The 19476-nt window shown below is 44.1% G+C and overlaps 1 protein-coding gene across 16 annotated transcripts in view; it reads right to left on the bottom strand.

Annotated features, from left to right (window-relative positions):
* Positions 1–19476, bottom strand: part of LOC139384325 (transcription factor SOX-6-like) — a 193195-nt gene that overhangs the window by 79389 nt on the left and 94330 nt on the right. For all 16 annotated transcript variants that reach the window (XM_071129020.1, XM_071129016.1, XM_071129023.1 and 13 more), the window contains one exon: positions 11419–11508. In XM_071129020.1, the coding sequence (XP_070985121.1) occupies positions 11419–11508 (90 nt within the window). The remainder of the gene's footprint in view (positions 1–11418; positions 11509–19476) is intronic.

Below are 19476 nucleotides of genomic sequence, written 5' to 3'. Positions count from 1 at the left end.
TGTGTGCATGTATCCTGACTTCCAGGAGCAGGCCAGTGCTCGTGGGCCACAAAGGGATCCCGTGGGCTCTAGCCTGGGGGCCATGTGTGGGGAGTGCAGGCCTGCACAAACACTAACAGAATACTAATAGAGGGCTCAGTGTTTTGATGTTGGGCGGCATTGTGGGGAGCTCAGGCTGCCCCCTGTACCAAGACAACAAGCTGCCCCCTGTACCAAGACAACAGGCTGCCCTCTGTACCAAGACAACAGGCTGCCCCCTGTACCAAGACAACAGGCTGCCCTCTGTACCAAGACAACAGGCTGCCCTCTGTACCAAGACAACAGGCTGCCCTCTGTACCAAGACAACAGGCTGCCCTCTCTACCAAGACAACAGGCTGCCCTCTGTACCAAGACAACAGGCTGCCCTCTGTACCAAGACAACAGGCTGCCCTCTATACCAAGACAACAGGCTGCCCTCTGTATCAAGACAACAGGCTGCCCTCTCTACCAAGACAACAGGCTGCCCTCTGTACCAAGACAACAGGCTGCCCTCTATACCAAGACAACAGGCTGCCCTCTGTACCAAGACAACAGGCTGCCCTCTGTATCAAGACAACAGGCTGCCCTCTCTACCAAGACAACAGGCTGCCCTCTGTACCAAGACAACAGGCTGCCCTCTATACCAAGACAACAGGCTGCCCTCTATACCAAGACAACAGGCTGCCCTCTGTACCAAGGCAGGGTGGGAGAAAGAGGAAGCGCTGTCCCCTGTCCCCTGTACCAAGACAAGTTGGTCCTCATCTCTTTCTTGTCTCTACTGTATTGTCTTGTCTCTACTGTATTGTCTTGTCTCCCCTGTATTGTCTTGTCTCTACTGTATTGTCTTGTCTCTACTGTATTGTCTTGTCTCTACTGTATTGTCTTGTCTCTACTGTATTGTCTTGTCTCCCCTGTATTGTCTTGTCTCCCCTGTATTGTCTTGTCTCTACTGTATTGTCTTGTCTCTACTGTATTGTCTTGTCTCTACTGTATTGTCTTGTCTCTACTGTATTGTCTTGTCTCTACTGTATTGTCTTGTCTCTACTGTATTGTCTTGTCTCCCCTGTATTGTCTTGTCTCTACTCTATTGTCTTGTCTCTACTGTATTGTCTTGTCTCTACTGTATTGTCTTGTCTCCCCTGTATTGTCTTGTCTCTACTGTATTGTCTTGTCTCTACTGTATTGTCTTGTCTCTACTGTAATGTCTTGTCTCCCCTGTAATGTCTTGTCTCTACTGTATTGTCTTGTCTCCCCTGTATTGTCTTGTCTCTACTGTATTGTCTTGTCTCTACTGTATTGTCTTGTCTCTACTGTATTGTCTTGTCTCCCCTGTATTGTCTTGTCTCTACTGTATTGTCTTGTCTCTACTGTATTGTCTTGTCTCTACTGTATTGTCTTGTCTCCCCTGTATTGTCTTGTCTCTACTGTATTGTCTTGTCTCTACTGTAGAGACAACGATAAACAGCTGCCTCTGATTGGGAACCATACTAGGCCAACAAAGAAATAGAAACATAGATTTTTCCACCCAAGTCACACCCTGACCTAACCAAATAGAGAATATACAAGGCTCTCTAAGGTCAGGGCGTGACACCAGTAAGCTGATTTGGACAGTGAATCTTGTTAAAACAATTATAATTAGCCAAAATGTTTTTTTAGAAGATAGTTGGTAAAACATAACATTGAATGACTAAAATTGATTTGACATCAGATTATCTAAGTTTGACTTGACCTGAGCAATGTCTTCCCTGTACATCAGCATCACCACGTCATACTACATATGTCTTCCCTGTACATCAGCATCACCACATTGGACTACATATGTCTTCCCTGTACATCATAATCACCACGTCATACTACATATGTCTTCCCTGTACATCAGCATCACCACGTCATACTACATATGTCTTCCCTGTACATCAGCATCACCACATTGGACTACATATGTCTTCCCTGTACATCAGCATCACCACGTCATACTACATATGTCTTCCCTGTACATCAGCATCACCACATTGGACTACATATGTCTTCCCTGTACATCAGCATCACCACGTCATACTACATATGTCTTCCCTGTACATCAGCATCACCACATTGGACTACATATGTCTTCCCTGTACATCAGCATCACCACGTCATACTACATATGTCTTCCCTGTACATCAGCATCACCACATTGGACTACATATGTCTTCCCTGTACATCAGCATCACCACGTCATACTACATATGTCTTCCCTGTACATCAGCATCACCACATTGGACTACATATGTCTTCCCTGTACATCAGCATCACCACGTCATACTACATATGTCTTCCCTGTACATCAGCATCACCACATTGGACTACATATGTCTTCCCTGTACATCAGCATCACCACATTGGACTACATATGTCTTCCCTGTACATCAGCATCACCACATTGGACTACATATGTCTTCCCTGTACATCAGCATCACCACGTCATACTACATATGTCTTCCCTGTACATCAGCATCACCACATTGGACTACATATGTCTTCCCTGTACATCAGCATCACCACATTGGACTACATATGTCTTCCCTGTACATCAGCATCACCACGTCATACTACATATGTCTTCCCTGTACATCAGCATCACCACATTGGACTACATATGTCTTCCCTGTACATCAGCATCACCACATTGGACTACATATGTCTTCCCTGTACATCAGCATCACCACATTGGACTACATATGTCTTCCCTGTACATCAGCATCACCACGTCATACTACATATGTCTTCCCTGTACATCAGCATCACCACATTGGACTACATATGTCTTCCCTGTACATCAGCATCACCACATTGGACTACATATGTCTTCCCTGTACATCAGCATCACCACATTGGACTACATATGTCTTCCCTGTACATCAGCATCACCACATTGGACTACATATGTCTTCCCTGTACATCAGCATCACCACATTGGACTACATATGTCTTTTGTTGGCCTGGTTTCGTGTAAAATTCATTTTCTTCCTCTAAATTAAAACGTAGATAAAACTTTTATTGGGCGGTGCAGTATAGGACAGCGGAGGTGTTTGTCTGACCGGCCTGCTGACAAAGAGGCAGTTTCCTGCATATTGCATGGCTCTTAACAGGTTCGGGGCCAAGCCAGCACGTTAACGTGTCTCCTCACATCCCGTTTGCAGTGGGAGATGGACAGCCGAGGGATGCCTCCTCACTACATGAAGCAGCCTGGTTCCCCACTTCCAATGTGTTGTGACATTCTGGGAGCGCAGCAATGTCTTGTTGTTCACCACCTCATTCAGCATTCACCTTTTCAGATGCCTGCCTCTTTTAAACGTCACAAAGTAGGGCATAAAACATCAACCAAACGAGCAACTAAATAAATGATAAGAGAAAAACAAGCGGGCCATGGTTGCTGAGAGGGGAGTCGGGCCTTGGAGTCTGTGGATAAAAGGCACTTTGTAGGGGTGTGATTTGTTCTGTCCAATACCCACATCTCCCTCTCTTGGCCCCCTTCGCTTTCTTCTAATCAAGCAGTCTCTAATTTGGGTTCCAAGTCCAGCACCAGGGAAAAGAAGGAGGCTTGTTACTTTGAAGAGTCCCTGGTGAGTAACGCAGATAAAAGATTCAGGCACAAAAAAAGGAGAAAAGGAACGGGGGTGAAGAGAGAAAAATCACAAGGCACTCTATTCTGTCCCTTCCTTTGGTTAGGACAGCTGAGCCATTATGACCCAATCTGAATGACTTTTTTTCTACACCAGAACACTGCAATTTCTTTGTCCCTCCATCAGTCAGCTATTGTGGATCCTCCCATATGCTGCCAGCCCATCCTAAGTAAATTAAGACTTGTCTAAATGCTGCAATTGTTCGGGGCTGTGTCCGGACACACACTGCACATAGCTAGCATGCCTGGCGTGCTGAAAGCAGGAGCTGACTGGGATGCTCATCCACATGAGAAAAGTTAACACCTCTGGCTGAATGTACGCACTGCACAGACACACACACAAACACACACACACACACACACACACACACACACACACACACACACACACACACACACACACACACACACACACACACACACACACACACACACACACACACACACACACACACACACACACACACACACACACACATACACATACACATACACATATACACACACACACACACACACACACACATTCTGTAGTGCTGGTGTGTTCAGCACAATGCAATTTGTAACACTAATATGAACTCAGTAGTCCTCTGACCCCATGTTCATGTCTTCTAAAGAAGAAAAAAATACAAAGATACAATTGAATTACTGCTAATGGAATCTAGTACTGCTTCCTGTAGCCTTGCAATGAAAGAATTTTTCGGGGCAGAGACCTTGCTCCAAAAGCAATTCAATCCTAATTTTGAATCAACACAAATACACGTTTGCACATACAAACACAAACAAATACACACACACACACAACAGAATGTTTACCAGTAAAAATCATGGTGAGGATGACTATGCCTTTCAAAAAACCATTCATATATTAATGTCAGGAAATATACATTAATATTATACATTGTGACTGCTAAAACAAAATATTTGTCATGTGTAGCCTAAATAATCCATAGGATAAAACAACTGGCTATGAGCCTGCTAAGCAAGCACAACCAGAGACAACAAAAGGGTATTTGACGGGCTACAGAGATTTGACTTAACCTTAACTATGTTTTAGGCTTGTATATACGCTTGTTCAGAAATGCTCTAAGGCCATATGTGTTTCAAGTAAAAACGGTATTAAAGTACCTGGGTGCCCGACTCAGAACGAACAGAGACAATATGAGTAGCAGCTGTTTTACCTGGCCTGCTGCCTCCGTGATGATATAAAACTGTTCATCCTGCCAATAAACCATCATTAACAAGCATGAGTAAGGACACACCAACATGTCAGGCTATGGCAGCCCAGACCATCAATCCTCACAGCCTTAGATACTGGACTACATGGCCATGAATTCCCCATGGAGTGGTTATCCATCAGCAGGGAACTGCTAGAAGCAGACACCATCGAAAACCACTGGGAAGTGTTTGCTTATGCTGATGTTGGTATACTGTACTAAACTCATTTGGTGTGTGTGTGTGTGTGTGTGTGTGTGTGTGTGTGTGTGTGTGTTTGGGGGGATGTTGCACACCATCCTTGTGTTAATTCTATATCCCTATATAGACATAATTTCTGCATCTATATCAACGTCTCCCCAAGTGTTTAACATATATTTTCTAAATATTTCTCAAAAAAGTGTTTTGATTGACGCACCAAGTAGTTAATAATAAAAGCGTACTTCATCGGCCTGACGTTCACACTGAACACTAATGCAGGCTAATAATACAACGACGGAAGAGGCCTGCCTCTTCAGTGTAATTATGCTAATGTGAAAGCCTCAGCACTCCACGGTGTATCAGTGACATCGGACGAGGTACTTCATCAGAGCTCGACGATAGCAGCCTTACAGACCTGAACAGATACGACTGAACACTGATAACAGACTGCTATCTTCACAGAGGGAACCATTATCCCACCCAGAGACGAGACAGTTCAGTCTGTGTTTTCAACAGGAACCATTATCGAAGCAGAGGACGAACTGTAATTAAAGGGATCTGTAGAGCTCTGACCACACTGGCAAGTCATGTGACAAAGCTTGAAGCACACAACGAGGTACACTAGATTTTCTCCATCATCCAGGCATCCCTCATGACGTGTATGGTAATGACCTCTCCTGCTTTCATGTTAGGAGAAGCACTTCTAGTCCAGGTTTATTATAAAATGCTACAAACACTGATCAGCTTTCAGGGCCTCCCTCCCTCACATCGGAGTTGTCTAGAGAACAACAAAAGGAGCTCTCGGTCTGAACAATGGTCAGGAAAACCTTGAAACAGAAGGGAATGTGTGTTTTCTTGCATTGAACCAATTCACTGGTCTTGGCTATAACTTCATGCATCTACATTGGTTTATTTAGAACCATAATATGAGGGATTGATTCTCATGTTCTTTTCTTTCACTAATGTTGTCTTTGATTTCCAAAGATGTAGACTGTGTGTGTGTGTGTGTGTGTATGTGCGTGCGTGCGTGTGTGTGTGTGTGTGTGCGCATGTGTGTGTTGTGTCTCCGTGGCTGGTGGTAGATCAGCAGAGGGGCTGGCTCCAGAGCCGTAGCACTAGAGCAGCTGTAGGGGGAAATCCAGCGTGACATGTACTAACCCAGCCCAGACATAGCAGCCAGTGCTTAAGCAGCATTACACGGCTGTGAGACTGATACATATTCCATTTACTACACTTCTATAAGTGAGAGAGGTGTATATTTGTCAATCGTTAAAATAAGGATTGCTGGTGATTCCTGGTAGTAACTTAAGATATAAATTGATTATTGTATTCTTAATAATACCTGCATGTCTGCCAACCAAGAATGAAACAAATTATTTGTAGCAATAGTAAATATAATTTGGTAAATTAAATGTAAAAACACTGAAATTCGGGAGTTAAATGAAAACTAATTTTAAGTGTCAAATGTATAAAAGTAAATGTGCAGCCAATCATCCAGAAGCCCGGGATGCCTGGTTCCATGGCGCAGGGCTTCTGCCCACACCGACGACACCAGCAGAGGCTGACCCAGACACCACCAAACCCACTCCTGTCTGCTTGTCTCCTCTCAAAACACAGAGCCAGGAGGGAGAAAGTGAGAGAGGACACACACACACACACACACACACACACACACACACACATACACACACACACACACACAGACAAGGTGTTCCTTTCTGCAGCCGACACCACAAGCTAAATGCCTCAATTCATTAAGGGCATTAGGACCATACATTCATTTCGCAAATGCAGTCTGAAGAATAATGATTTACGGTGTCTCATATTTCACCTGGGTACACAGGGCCAACAGAAGACTATTGAAGTGTTGGGAGAAAAATGCAAACTGTGGCACTTTTGAATTTCAGGGAATTGGAGGGATATTTCAGTGTGTGATGGGCTGAGATGGTCCCTCCCTACGCCCTCCCCTCGAAATAGAGGTTTCATTATCAAACATACACAGCTCTCTCCTCAAAATACACATAGCTGTATAACACTCATTCACTAGGTCATTTAGACTTCATGACAGTCACATTTACCACCTTACATTCAATTCCACTACGCAGCTATTTATAATATTTCTCTGAGAGAGATTTTTGAATGTTTATGCACTGTCTATTCGAGACAGTTTACGTTTTTACTAAAATGGCCATGTGTGAATATTTTGAAACCGAGAAACTAGGTGAAAGAAACACGAAACGACAATGTTATCCTGAGCCGATAAAAATCACTAGAAAATATGCTTGTGGTTCTGCGTGTATTTACAGATATAGTGTGGAATCTCCATTGGCATTCACTCTAGACTTTATTGGAGCCATTAAGAATAAAGCTGAATGTTAAATTGAATAATCATGTTTTGAAGTAAACCCAGCTGGCTGAACAACCCCAGCTCTGTGTCCACACAGTAGTCCTCTGTCGGGATGGGAGAAGCGAGGCCAGGTAGGAGCAGCATCAAATCAGTCTCAGCTGCGGCCCTGCCCGGCCCTGCTCCTCGCTCTCCCCTTAAAGAGCTTCTACTTATCTGTCTGCCACAGGACTGTCAATGTGCACCCCGCCACTGTCATGTAGACAGCATTCACAAATTGATTATGGAAGTGCAAGAGGCTTGATTTTCGTTTATATAGAATTCAAGCTGCCATTTTAACACAAATGTACAATGCTGAGCTTCATTTTTATATCAGACCTTCTGAGATAATGAATGCAGTTTGTGTTCCAATTGAACTACCACATTTTTTTATTCAGTTGAATAAATGCTTTGGCGTTTTTTTCCTTGGGGCTGTCGGACACTGTATGGCTACAGGGAAAGTTAAACAGTCCTGCAGTGTGTGAGGCTCAAAGGCCCTGATTGAGTATACATGAAAGCCACACTGCACAGGGAGAGCTTATTTGACCAAGCCTTTCCCCCATAAACCTGCATTCACAGTCCAATGGAATTTACATTAAATACATGTACGTCACCTGAATTCTTCAACTGACATATGTGAGGCACGGAGAGAGGCTAGCTAAAATCACTCCGGTTTTCCTCCAAAGTATGTTTTATTGCATAAAGGAGGGTAGGGTTTGTAATGAACCAATTAAATTAAACAACCACAATAGGCACCTCCCCATCATTGACCATTTAAAACGATTTACAAACATAAACAGTACAGCCAGAATAAAGGACAGGAGTACTGGAAACATACTATAGTGTATGAGATCTCTCTGCCGTTGTGGCACAGCTTTCACAGAAAGAGATTCTCTTTGAAGAACCATAATTAAAACAGCCATGTCCCAGGTCTCTCTATCTTTCTCTGTGCTCTCTCTCTCCTCTCCCTCTCTGCTCTATCTTGCTTTCTCTCCCCACCCTCTCTGCTCCTTTCTGTGGTTTGGACATCCTCCAGGCCACCTCCCTCTCTTGCTCGGTGGTTTTGTTCAGGAGATCTCATCTCCCTTCTCACCGTTCCTCATGATTGACAGCTAAGCTCAGGTATGAAAACAATCAGTTACCCCTGGAATCGGCTGGTGAAAAGTAATCCACCACTAATACTCCTTCACAAACCGTTACCTCCCTCTCTCTTCCTGCAGCTGTTAATCTCTCACAGCTTAAAGGACAAGGCTGATAAACATCTGACATCATTACACCCAAATCATTCTATTCTCTATATCTCTGTTAAGCATACTTCCTAACCTGTATTGATGGAAACAGTTCAAATTGACTCCATTTTACTGGAAGTACCAGTATCAGTTTAACCACAGACCCATTCTAGTGCAGGAAAGCACATGACAATACACTATAACTATGTACGTGAAGCACTAAATGCTTGGTTGCGTAGAACTGGGTGTAAGATAAAGGAAAGCCAACCTCAGATGATTTGATACCATTGTTTTGTTTACTGTACTTTGTGTTTTACCCCGAGAGCATAATGTAGTCTGGGCATGTCTGAACACAAATGCATAGTGTAAAAGAATGCACTTCTTTTCATTGGTGAAGTGAAGCCTTCGGCCAAATTCTGTTCCACCTATTGTCTTCTCCTGTGTGATAATTCCACTGTGAGTCTTAACCCAGCAGATTCCTCCTCTTGCAACTACAACAGTACGACAAGGTGCCATCCATGACAGGTACATAAGGTGGAAAATATGGAAAGCAGTTGAGCAAAAACTACAGAGACTTTTAGATTCTCTACCGCTAACTCAAAGGCAGTCTTGTGAGGAAAAAAAATACAAATTACCAGTCTTTCAGTTCAAAAGGGGCAGAATTTTATATTTCACTTATTTATCTTTGAACATCAAAAGCAATCTTTTGTAACAAATGAACAATGCCACAAAGGACGTAGTCTAGGCAGAATGTACAATGCCATTGGTTCCAGATTCAATGTCCGCTGAGTAGAGAACCAGTATCAAGGCCACTGAGGCAGTAGGTAGCTTTTACAGATGTTAGCCTTTATCCAGCGCTGTCCTCCGTTAACTTAAACCTACCGGCATGCTTACCCTTTGTATGGATTTTAACCTAACAATTAATACTCTGATTCATCATAACACTTTAGATCCTAATCAGAAGGTGTTTTCTGCTTGGTGTCTTTGTTTGTGTTTTAATTAGGAGGACCTTGTGTGTCTCCAACCCTGGGCTTCTTTTTAATTGGCAGTATTTACATCCGGCAGACTTCAAACGCAGAAAGAGACATTTGTAAGAGGGAGCACAAAGCAGTCTTTTGAAATGTCTACAGTCATATGAAATGGCAGGCTAATTAAAAACCTTAGACAGCCTGCCGGTGTGATATGAAAAGTAGTTATATTTCTAGGTCTAGTGTTCACTGTGTCTCCTTGCATGTGAGTCAACAAAGGCCACAGTGGGCATTATCAGGCTCCCTCGCTACCTGTTTACACCGCTGTGGAATACCTCACCCTTACCATTTATCAAACAGAAAAATGCTCTGTTATTTAAATAGATCTGCTTTCAAAAGGCTAAATCATTTTAAACATTTGTTCCACTGCACTTTGATCTACAGGGTCAGCTACAATGAATCTGGTTTACCAAGACATGATTCATATTTCTTTATTGACCATGAATATACTTATTACAACATGCAATAGTTTTAGTCTTCCCCGGCACACAGAGAAAATGTCATCCCATAATTAAAACCAAGGACAAATATTATTTATGATTGCCAACCATATGATAAAAAGAGCTATTAAAGTGGGAGTACATCATAAAAAAATGCAAAACATTCCAGTGCACGCGCTAGCAGAATGCTACTTTCAGATGTCTTTGAATAGTTCTGATGATTACAATTGTGCATGATGAGCAGAGCAGCATCGTCTGTGTTTAGCTAAAATTAAATGGATATATAGATATGAGTATATTCTTGTAAAAATTTATAATACAATCATTAATATACACAATTTTGTGTTGCGAGGCACAGGCTTGAGAGTATGGGGGTTGGCAGGGAAGCGAGTGATAGAGAAAAGAAGGAGAGAGAGAGAGAGAGAGAGAGAGAAAGAGAGAGAGAGGCAGAGAGAGAGGTAGAGAGGTAGAGAGAGGTAGAGAGAGGTAGAGAGAGGTAGAGAGAGAGAGAGAGAGAGAGAGAGAGAGAGACAGAGAGAGAGAGAGAGAGGTAGAGCCTGGTGTTATCAGACAGCTGGTATTGTGCCTTCCTCTCCACTAGCTACATAAACACCTTTTTAGTAACAGTCACTGCTAAGAACTGGACCTGCAAAAAACCCAGCAGCCTGCCCAGCCCAGGCCCACCTTCCCTGCGCATAAATACAGATTTGGAGGGAGAGCTGGGATGTGCAGGGTGTTCACTACCAGAATCAAGGCAGAATTCCTTTCAGATGTGAGAGACCTAGAAGAGAGAGGGCTCTCCTCGTCTCTGCACTTTCCTTCCTCTCTCTTCTTTCCCCTCTCTTCTCTATCTCCCCTCATCTCTCCTCTCTCGACATGAACCCACTGCATGAGTAGGAAGCAGTGTCTCTAGTCTTATAGTTTTATATAGCAGACCACTGCCTAGTCTCTAACAGTAAACCACAGACACAAACAAAATGACAGACTGGGAAATAGGGTTGGAATTTAAAGAGAGGGCTCTGGATAGAGGCATTTTGACATAACAGATAAGGAAAGTGCAGAAAAGAACTAGGGAAGGCAGCCAAGAGCTTTTGTCTAATTTCAGAGTACAAACCTGTTTCTTAGATTATGTATAGATTATGTATGTCTGATAGGAATAGAAGGATTTGTTAATCTCACTTTAAGACAGTCTTTACAAGAGAGCGCTGCGGTTGTGAGTGACCTCAGCATCAAGCTTACCTTTAACTTCTCCCAGAAGATCACTGGTGTCGAGCCTTTCCATCTTCTCTTTCCAGTCTTTTGACAGAAGTGTTTCCATGCAACTGGATTCTGAAAGACATGGGAAAGAAAAGAGACCTTTTAAAATGCTTTCATTTTAAAATTCACCTCTCCAACGGATTTCTTTCAGGAAAGGGTACGTCAAATCCAAATTCAATTTTTATGTATTTAGATTTTTACGATATTATACGATAATATTTTGAAGGTTCCAATTTCATTCATGTAATTTCAGTTTGAATTGAATTACTGATATTTGTATAACAATGAAAAGGATCCTGAACTATTTCTTCTCATAACAAAATGGGGGTAGAGGAAATATGTTTCTATAGAGAGGTGCTTTCTCTGTTGTCATTCACATGCCAAAAGTGTCAGTTTCTCACGCATGCCTCAGCACTCCAGTAATACTAACACAACTAACACACCCATCAACACTCCTTGTCAAAACTAGCTGTGTATGTTAATACACACATACACACTAAAGGTGTCCTGTCCCCAATGGTCAAAATAAAACATTGACAGCTTCTTGGTTAAAACAAGACAATGTCACTTGTCATTCGGAATTAATATTATTAATTACAACTAAAAACCATTCACTTCTTTCCCAACTGAATAGCTCTAATTACTGATGGTAGATTAAAACACATTCACTCTTGAGCACCCATTGAAGATGGTAAAAGGTTAGACAGATAGATGGGGTGAGAGAGGGGGAGACAGACAGTATAGCCATGGTAAGGGCAGAGACAGTGCAGAGACATTAAGAAGGAGGTAAGGGTTGAGACAGGGTGTGTCCAAGCGTTCTCACAGCCGCTAGTGATGAAAACAATTAACATTTGTCCGGCTGACAATGAATCAGTGAAGGAATGGCTGGAATCTGCCATGCTGTCGTTGGGGTAGCTGATAAAGAACACACTGCTGGCCCAGCCGACCCGGGCCTCGCCGGTCCCCGCACTGCGCAGAGGTCAGCCTGTTCCCATCAAACACCACCCACCCCCGTCTCTCCTCCCATCCCCTCCACCCTCCGCAAGTCAAACTGCAGGCTCCCAGGCACGCTGTCCCCTGTCTGAACTGCACTAAGACAGCCAGGCCACTATACCAAGATCCAGGATTAGCACTGAGCAGGGCCCTGCTGTCTGTCTGTTTGTCTATCTATCTGTCTGTCTCCTACTCACAAAGTGGGGCTGCCACCATGGACATACCCACCAGCTGATGCCTGACTTACCCATGAGAGCAGTCCTAGATCTCCTCTCATACCTTCATACTGCTGGTTAAGGCTTGATATATAGTTAATACCGCAAGTCAACTGTTCCGGAATGATGTCAACTCTCTACTCTCTGATGTCTACTCTCTAGTAAATATAGAACCATGCTGCTGTTGTTTCTAAGTCGGGCTCCTTGTTAACTGACATGACTGTTCCTGAAAACAGGAGCCCTAAACAGATTGTCTTCAAGTCATGTTGCCTGAAGATGACAACATGGAGTGTAAGACAGGGTTTGTTCACCCTGAAAGGGAGTAAAGGGCAAACAGCAAAAGCAGACATTGTTGCAGTTCACAGAAAGCATTGGGACTCCATCAGGAATGGTTTAACCACTCTCCTGACAATGGCTAATTTGTGGTCTCCGTCTACCAACTAAAGGGTATAATTCATAAGAACATACTTCTGGATGCCTTCAGGGATTGTCTTAGGAGTGCTTTGTGTTTTCAGGTTATAGTAGTCATCACATGCTCTGGAGGCAGTGGAACGAACAGAATACAATTATCCTCTAGATCCAGATCTGTTGTGTAAAGATGTATCATTATACAATACATTTGATATTTCATTTGATTTTTCATGTTTCAGATATATTAATTTACATTATACTGTACAGAAAAGGAGATATGCGAGAGAGACAGAGAGAGAGAGAGCGAGAGAGTGAGAGAGAGATATCCTAAATGGTTTGTATCATTCTCCCATTATTATCCTCTCTCTTCCTCTGACTGAGGAGATGTAAACAGTTTAGAAAGTACACAGCTGATGATTCCTTTTATCTGGGGTGTAATGTCTTCACCCTTCACTTCCACAATCCAAACATGATACCTCACTATGAAAACACATCAAGTTCAGAGGGACTGGGAGGCTGGGAGTAATAGGGGCTCAATGGTTAGCCTGCCTCTGTTTAACGTTGGCTTTCAAAAAGATCAAGCGGAGTGGCCATTTTGTTTGATTGTCCACTTCCTCCATGGCAGAGAGGCCAACAGGACATCACAGGCTCAGGTCACTATAACATTACTTCTGCTTTATTGACTTTCCAATCCCCAACTCACAGTTTGTCCCCCTGACCCGGGATGAGAGAGGAGCTGTGTGTGTGTGTGTGTGTGTGTGTGTGTGTGTGTGTGTGTGTGTGTGTTGACTCCCTGCTTCCCCGCCTGGCAGTGGGATCACAGACACACAGGGGATGAGGGCAGGGGGAGTGAATGAGTTCCGCTTCTCTTCCATGGGCCTCACCCCTGGGTGAGCAAGCTTCCTCTCCCTCCCGGACTTATCCCCATCAACACACTCCCCCAGATAACAGCCCTCCCTCAGTACAGATACACAACAACAGCAACACACTCCTCTACCGACTCAGGCAGAAAGAACACACAAACACACAAACACTCACACAAACACACAAACACTCACTCACAAACTCATGTTAATATATACACCCATACTTTCACACAAACCCACACACAGGTGAATGTACATACATACACATCACCAGAGATGCTGCTCCAGCACTTGATCATGAAGGAATGCACCAACTGTTGTAGATAATATGGTGCCAGCTCCCATTCTACTCCATCCCTCCCACTTTTCCCTCCTCTTCCTCCCCTCCCCTCCCCTGAGAGTGGCCGCTCCCTGACTCCTCCATACTGCACCTCCATCCCCAACCCTGGGCCAGACACAGCCTGCCAAGCCCTCACACAAGACAGCCTACAGCTGGAATGTGCAAGAGAACCTGCCTGCCTGCGCTTTCTCTTTTCCACCTGGGAGAGTGAATAATGGCCTGGATTAGTGTATAAAATAACTTAGAAACACCTTTCAATGCTCCAGCAGCTTAGAACCAAATAGACATACCCAAATGAAAATATTGCTGTTATAATTTTCAATCAGGCATACTTTAGGAAAACACACACAAAATGACTCAGTCGTCTGGCTTATTTCACAGCAGTCTTAGAAAGGCTAAACCATTTTTAGAGGAATTTAGATTAATAGTAGTGTGTGTATGTGTGTGCTGTTTTAATTTCTCAAATTCCTGTCTGTCTTCTCTGGAGAGATTAAACATGCCAATGGAAACACTGTGTTATATCATAATAATAGTTAGTGTCATATTAAGATGTGAGCAGTAGGTGCACAGTGTCCATTTTTAGACAGAGCTTGTAACAAATCATACAACTATCACACCCCATTGGTCTTGTAATCAAAACCAGATATGTTTCATAGGAAAAGACAGAATATTCAAATCCAGGTGATTTATATTGAAGATCTTAAAACCAACACAAAGTTTATATTGTATGTTGCATTGTGGCTGTCAATATCAGTGGATTTCTGTCTATCTTTGTGGGGATAGAGATACCAAAGTCTGCAGAAAGTGGAATCATGTAGTTGGCTTGTCATTGAAAAACGCTTGAACAAGATCAATTAAGAGTCCCTTTGAGCTTATTTTCTATTTTCCTAAGAGGGACTCTTAAATATCTCCCTCTCTCTTTCTCCCTCTCTTCCTCTCTTTCTCCCTCTCTTTCTCCTTCTCTTTCTCCCTCTCTCCTCTGAGATAAAATGCTGTGCAGCTCTGGAGCAGCCCATTGAGACAGGATGAGAATGGAATGAAAACAATAGCTCTTATCAGACTCTTATTTACATTTTCCCAGCGTCCCCGCGGCAGACAGCTCAGCTTGTCACTGAGCCCGGCCGGCCCCACTGGACCCGTACCAACTTCCTCCGTCCTCCGGCCCCGCCGATACCACAGGCCCCTGGGGACCCTGGCCTGGCAGCAACCCCCACTGCTCTGCCACTAGCACAGATAGCAACATACGAGACAAAACTACTCCAGAATGTTTCCGGAATGTGTTCCCCTGGAGGAGGAAGTGGGGAGCGGGCCCAGCTCCCTAAGACTGTCTTTACGGAGCTTACGGAGCTGGATACAGGCCCCGCCCCATCTCCACTTCTTCCAAGTTTCTTGCTCGTTTCCTAGCGGCACCATGTTGCAATGTAAAGCCTGCCAATTACCTGATACTGCCAACTACAATGTGTTTCTATCTACTATCTCCATTGTGATCTGGTACACAGCTTGTTCATGCAGCTATCCTGCAATCTGTCTGATGTGGGTGAAAACTCAGAGGGATTGAGACACCTAGAGCAAAGATGAGCTGACTACATTAGACTTAGACTTTCACTACATTCAAACAAGAACTAATGGTGCTCATAAATCTGAACAAAGGGATGTTTCTGGGCTAGTGTTTGGTAAAAACAGTGCTTTCAGCATCTGGCACTGAGCACTGCCAGAATCCCATGTTGAACAGAAACCACAACAGTGTAACCCTAAGAGGCAGGTAAGCACTGCTGACAATCTCACCCCCAGCCTCTTTAGAAGATCAAATAAATAAAAGCTAATCTCTCTGTCTCTCTCAAACATTTTAAAGCAACCGTTTATAAAGCTGAATTAGTGTTTTATTGAGCATATTGTAATAAGTTACTGTTAATAAAGTGAGTGCAAGCTGGTCATAAAGACTTCTGTATGTGCCAAGCTGAGGGAAAGTTGTTAGCTAATGTATTGTTTTATTGCGGCCCTAAACAGAGTGGTTCAATCAGAGTATCATCGGATGCACCGCACGGTTAAGTTCCAATCACCAAGAGGAAAACACAGACGGCACAAATAAATACACTAACAAGCCAATCAAACCTTGTCAATTTGGATTTGAAATGGTCTGTGAAAAATAATATCTTAATGATTCATGATTCATGTTGTTATCTACTTGGGAAATGACTTTAACGATTGGCATTGGGGTATCAACCAAGAACACATTAAATAAAGCCATGTGAGGCACGTTAAATAGGCAACCTCATGTCTCATATCTTCTGTGTGTTTTGTCATACAGTCGGAAGGATAAACAGAGTGCGTTGTACCGGTAGGTCTCTTCCCAGGCATCATGAGACTGTGTTTTCCTCCCTGCGGGGGCAGTAGTCTCTGGGTGTCCTCCTGTCTGTCTCTCTCTCTGTCTCTCAGTGGGCCCGGTGGCCCTATGCCAACACATCTGTCCCTCCCTCCCCCCGCTCCGTGCCCTCACCACCCTGCCTGCCTGCAGCCTGCGGCCCACTCACTCACTCACACGCCTATTGTAATCCCTCAACAGGAAGAAGCAATTCCCCTCATCAATCCTCCTCAACACTGAGACCCACGCAGGACAGGGGGAGAGATCCTGAAGGATGACAACACAACACTGACCCGGCCAGGAATCCAGCCAATCAGCCAGCATCCCACTCTCTGTCTGTCCACCTATCACTGCTGCTGCTTCAACATACATACTGTAACAGCCACTGACAGTAGATTTTATTTCTCAGGCTATGATATTCTCTATACAGATACTGTATGTGACTAGTGGCTACTAGTGGAGTGTTTGTGACGGCTCATTGTGGTGGAGGATGGAGAGAGAGCTATCTGTGAGAGTCACAGGAGTCTCAGCATCAGCCGTGTATACAGTATTAGTGGTTAGAGCCTCCGGGGGAAACATGCCATTACTAAATCAATGATCAACTAACATTGGCCAAATAAGTTATTTTCTCCCCAGTACGGCGGAGCCTTATAAACAGAGGCTGTGGGCTGGATGGAGGATAGCTTTTATTAAGGGCCCAGCGAGAGGCAGCGTTTTAGAGTATGAGTGCTCTCAGTGAGCTAGCTAGAGGACTCTCTGAGTTGGAGGACACACTTGTACAAATAGTGGTAGTTAGGTTCATAATTATCTTCAGAGAACTTTTAGAGTGCTTTTAATAATATTTGCAAAAAGAAAGGATCCTAGAGTGAAAGCGTTAGGCTGAAGCTATAGGTGTACAAATATGTCAAGGTTAGGAGGATAAAGCAGGTTGCGTTCAATTTGGTGAGGGCAACAAGTCAATTTGAAGCTATTCTTCTCCACTCTAAATGAAAATACCTCATTCTATTATCTATTTAACTCAGGGCTGAATTTGTAACCCTGAGAATCGCTCAGTCAGATCCGGTTCTAGACAGACAATGTGAATCCCGTTCCCCAGTCTCTTCTCTCCCCAATCTACCTCACTCTGTATGGACCCGTTCCCCAGTCTCTCCTCTCCCCAATCTACCTCACTCTGTATGGACCCGTTCCCCAGTCTCTCCTCTCCCCAATCTACCTCACTCTGTATGGACCCGTTCCCCAGTCTCTCCTCTCCCCAATCTACCTCATTCTGTATGGACCCGTTCCCCAGTCTCTCCTCTCCCCAATCTACCTCACTCTGTATGGACCCGTTCCCCAGTCTCTTCTCTCCCCAATCTACCTCACTCTGTATGGACCCGTTCCCCAGTCTCTCCTCTCCCCAATCTACCTCACTCTGTATGGACCGGTTCCCCAGTCTCCCCTCTCCCCAATCTACCTCACTCTGTATGGACCCGTTCCCCAGTCTCTTCTCTCCCCAATCTACGTCACTCTGTATGGACCCGTTCCCCAGTCTCTTCCCTCCCCAATCTACTTCACTCTGTATGGACCTGTTCCCCAGTCTCTCCTCTCCCCAATCTACCTCACTCTGTATGGACCCATTCCGCAGTCTCTTCTCTCCCCAATCTACCTCACTCTGTATGGACCCGTTCCCCAGTCTCTTCTCTCCCCAATCTACCTCACTCTGTATGGACCCATTCCCCAGTCTCTCCTCTCCCCAATCTACCTCACTCTGTATGGACCCATTCCCCAGTCTCTTCTCTCCCCAATCTACCTCACTCTGTATGGACCCGTTCCGCAGTCTCTTCTCTCCCCAATCTACCTCACTCTGTATGGACCCGTTACCCAGTCTCTCCTCTCCCTAATCTACCTCACTCTGTATGGACCCGTTCCCCAGTCTCTCCTTTCCCCAATCTACCTCACTCTGTATGGGCCTGTTCTCCAGTCTCTTCTCTCCCCAAACTACCTCACTCTGTATGGACCCGTTTCCCAGTCTCTTCTCTCCCCAATCTACCTCACTCTGTATGGACCCGTTCCTCAGTCTCTTCTCTCCCCAAACTACCTCACTCTGTATGGACCCGTTCCTCAGTCTTTTCTCTCCCCAAACTACCTCACTCTGTATGGACCCGTTCCCTAGTCTCTCCTCTCCCCAATCTACCGCACTCTGTATGGAAAACAAACTTACAAAGTCAAGATTTACAAAAAGATTCTCACTAACTCTGAGGGAATCTTGTGAATATCTTAATCACAGAGGCAGTAAAAACAAGACCCCATCATCGCAGCAAATAAAACACAATAATTACAAGAAGCCGGCAGAAAAGTGAAACGCAGTGAGAAAACATGTTTTGTCATTCCACCGGTAGTTCCAGAGACAACAGCTGTTGGATGAGGAATGCAGATCCTCCTGAAGTCTCCATAATCATGGCCTTATTGAAGGGAGGACAAAAAGGGCACTAATTGCAAGGGAGCAATCTAAACGTAATAGGTTACACACTCCCGGGCGGCATTGCACAATGCAAACGCTAAAGAGAGGAGAGAGAGAAAAAACAACACTATTCTGTGTACAACAGTGGCATCGTTGCTCATTTTCAGGCAATTACCTTGCCTCCTTGTCAACAGTTTTAATAACCTCTTATCATTTCCACAAGACTTTTTGCTTCAGTTAAATAATTTCAGCTCTTTAATATGCAAATGCAGCCGTTGGCATGCATGGGTGAAGAGGCCTGGCTCCTTAAGATGTGCCAGTACATTGTGGAGCACCTGCACCTCGGGAAAAGCTTGATTTAATTGACACCTAATACTATTCATTATTCCACTTGGTGAGCATCCCTGTTAGTC

Source organism: Oncorhynchus clarkii, chromosome 26 (genome assembly GCF_045791955.1).
Source record: "Oncorhynchus clarkii lewisi isolate Uvic-CL-2024 chromosome 26, UVic_Ocla_1.0, whole genome shotgun sequence".
In the NCBI taxonomy this organism is placed as follows: Eukaryota; Metazoa; Chordata; class Actinopteri; order Salmoniformes; family Salmonidae; genus Oncorhynchus; species Oncorhynchus clarkii.
The sequence above is the reverse complement of the archived record's forward strand: the minus strand, read 5'-3'. Positions and strand labels throughout refer to the sequence as shown.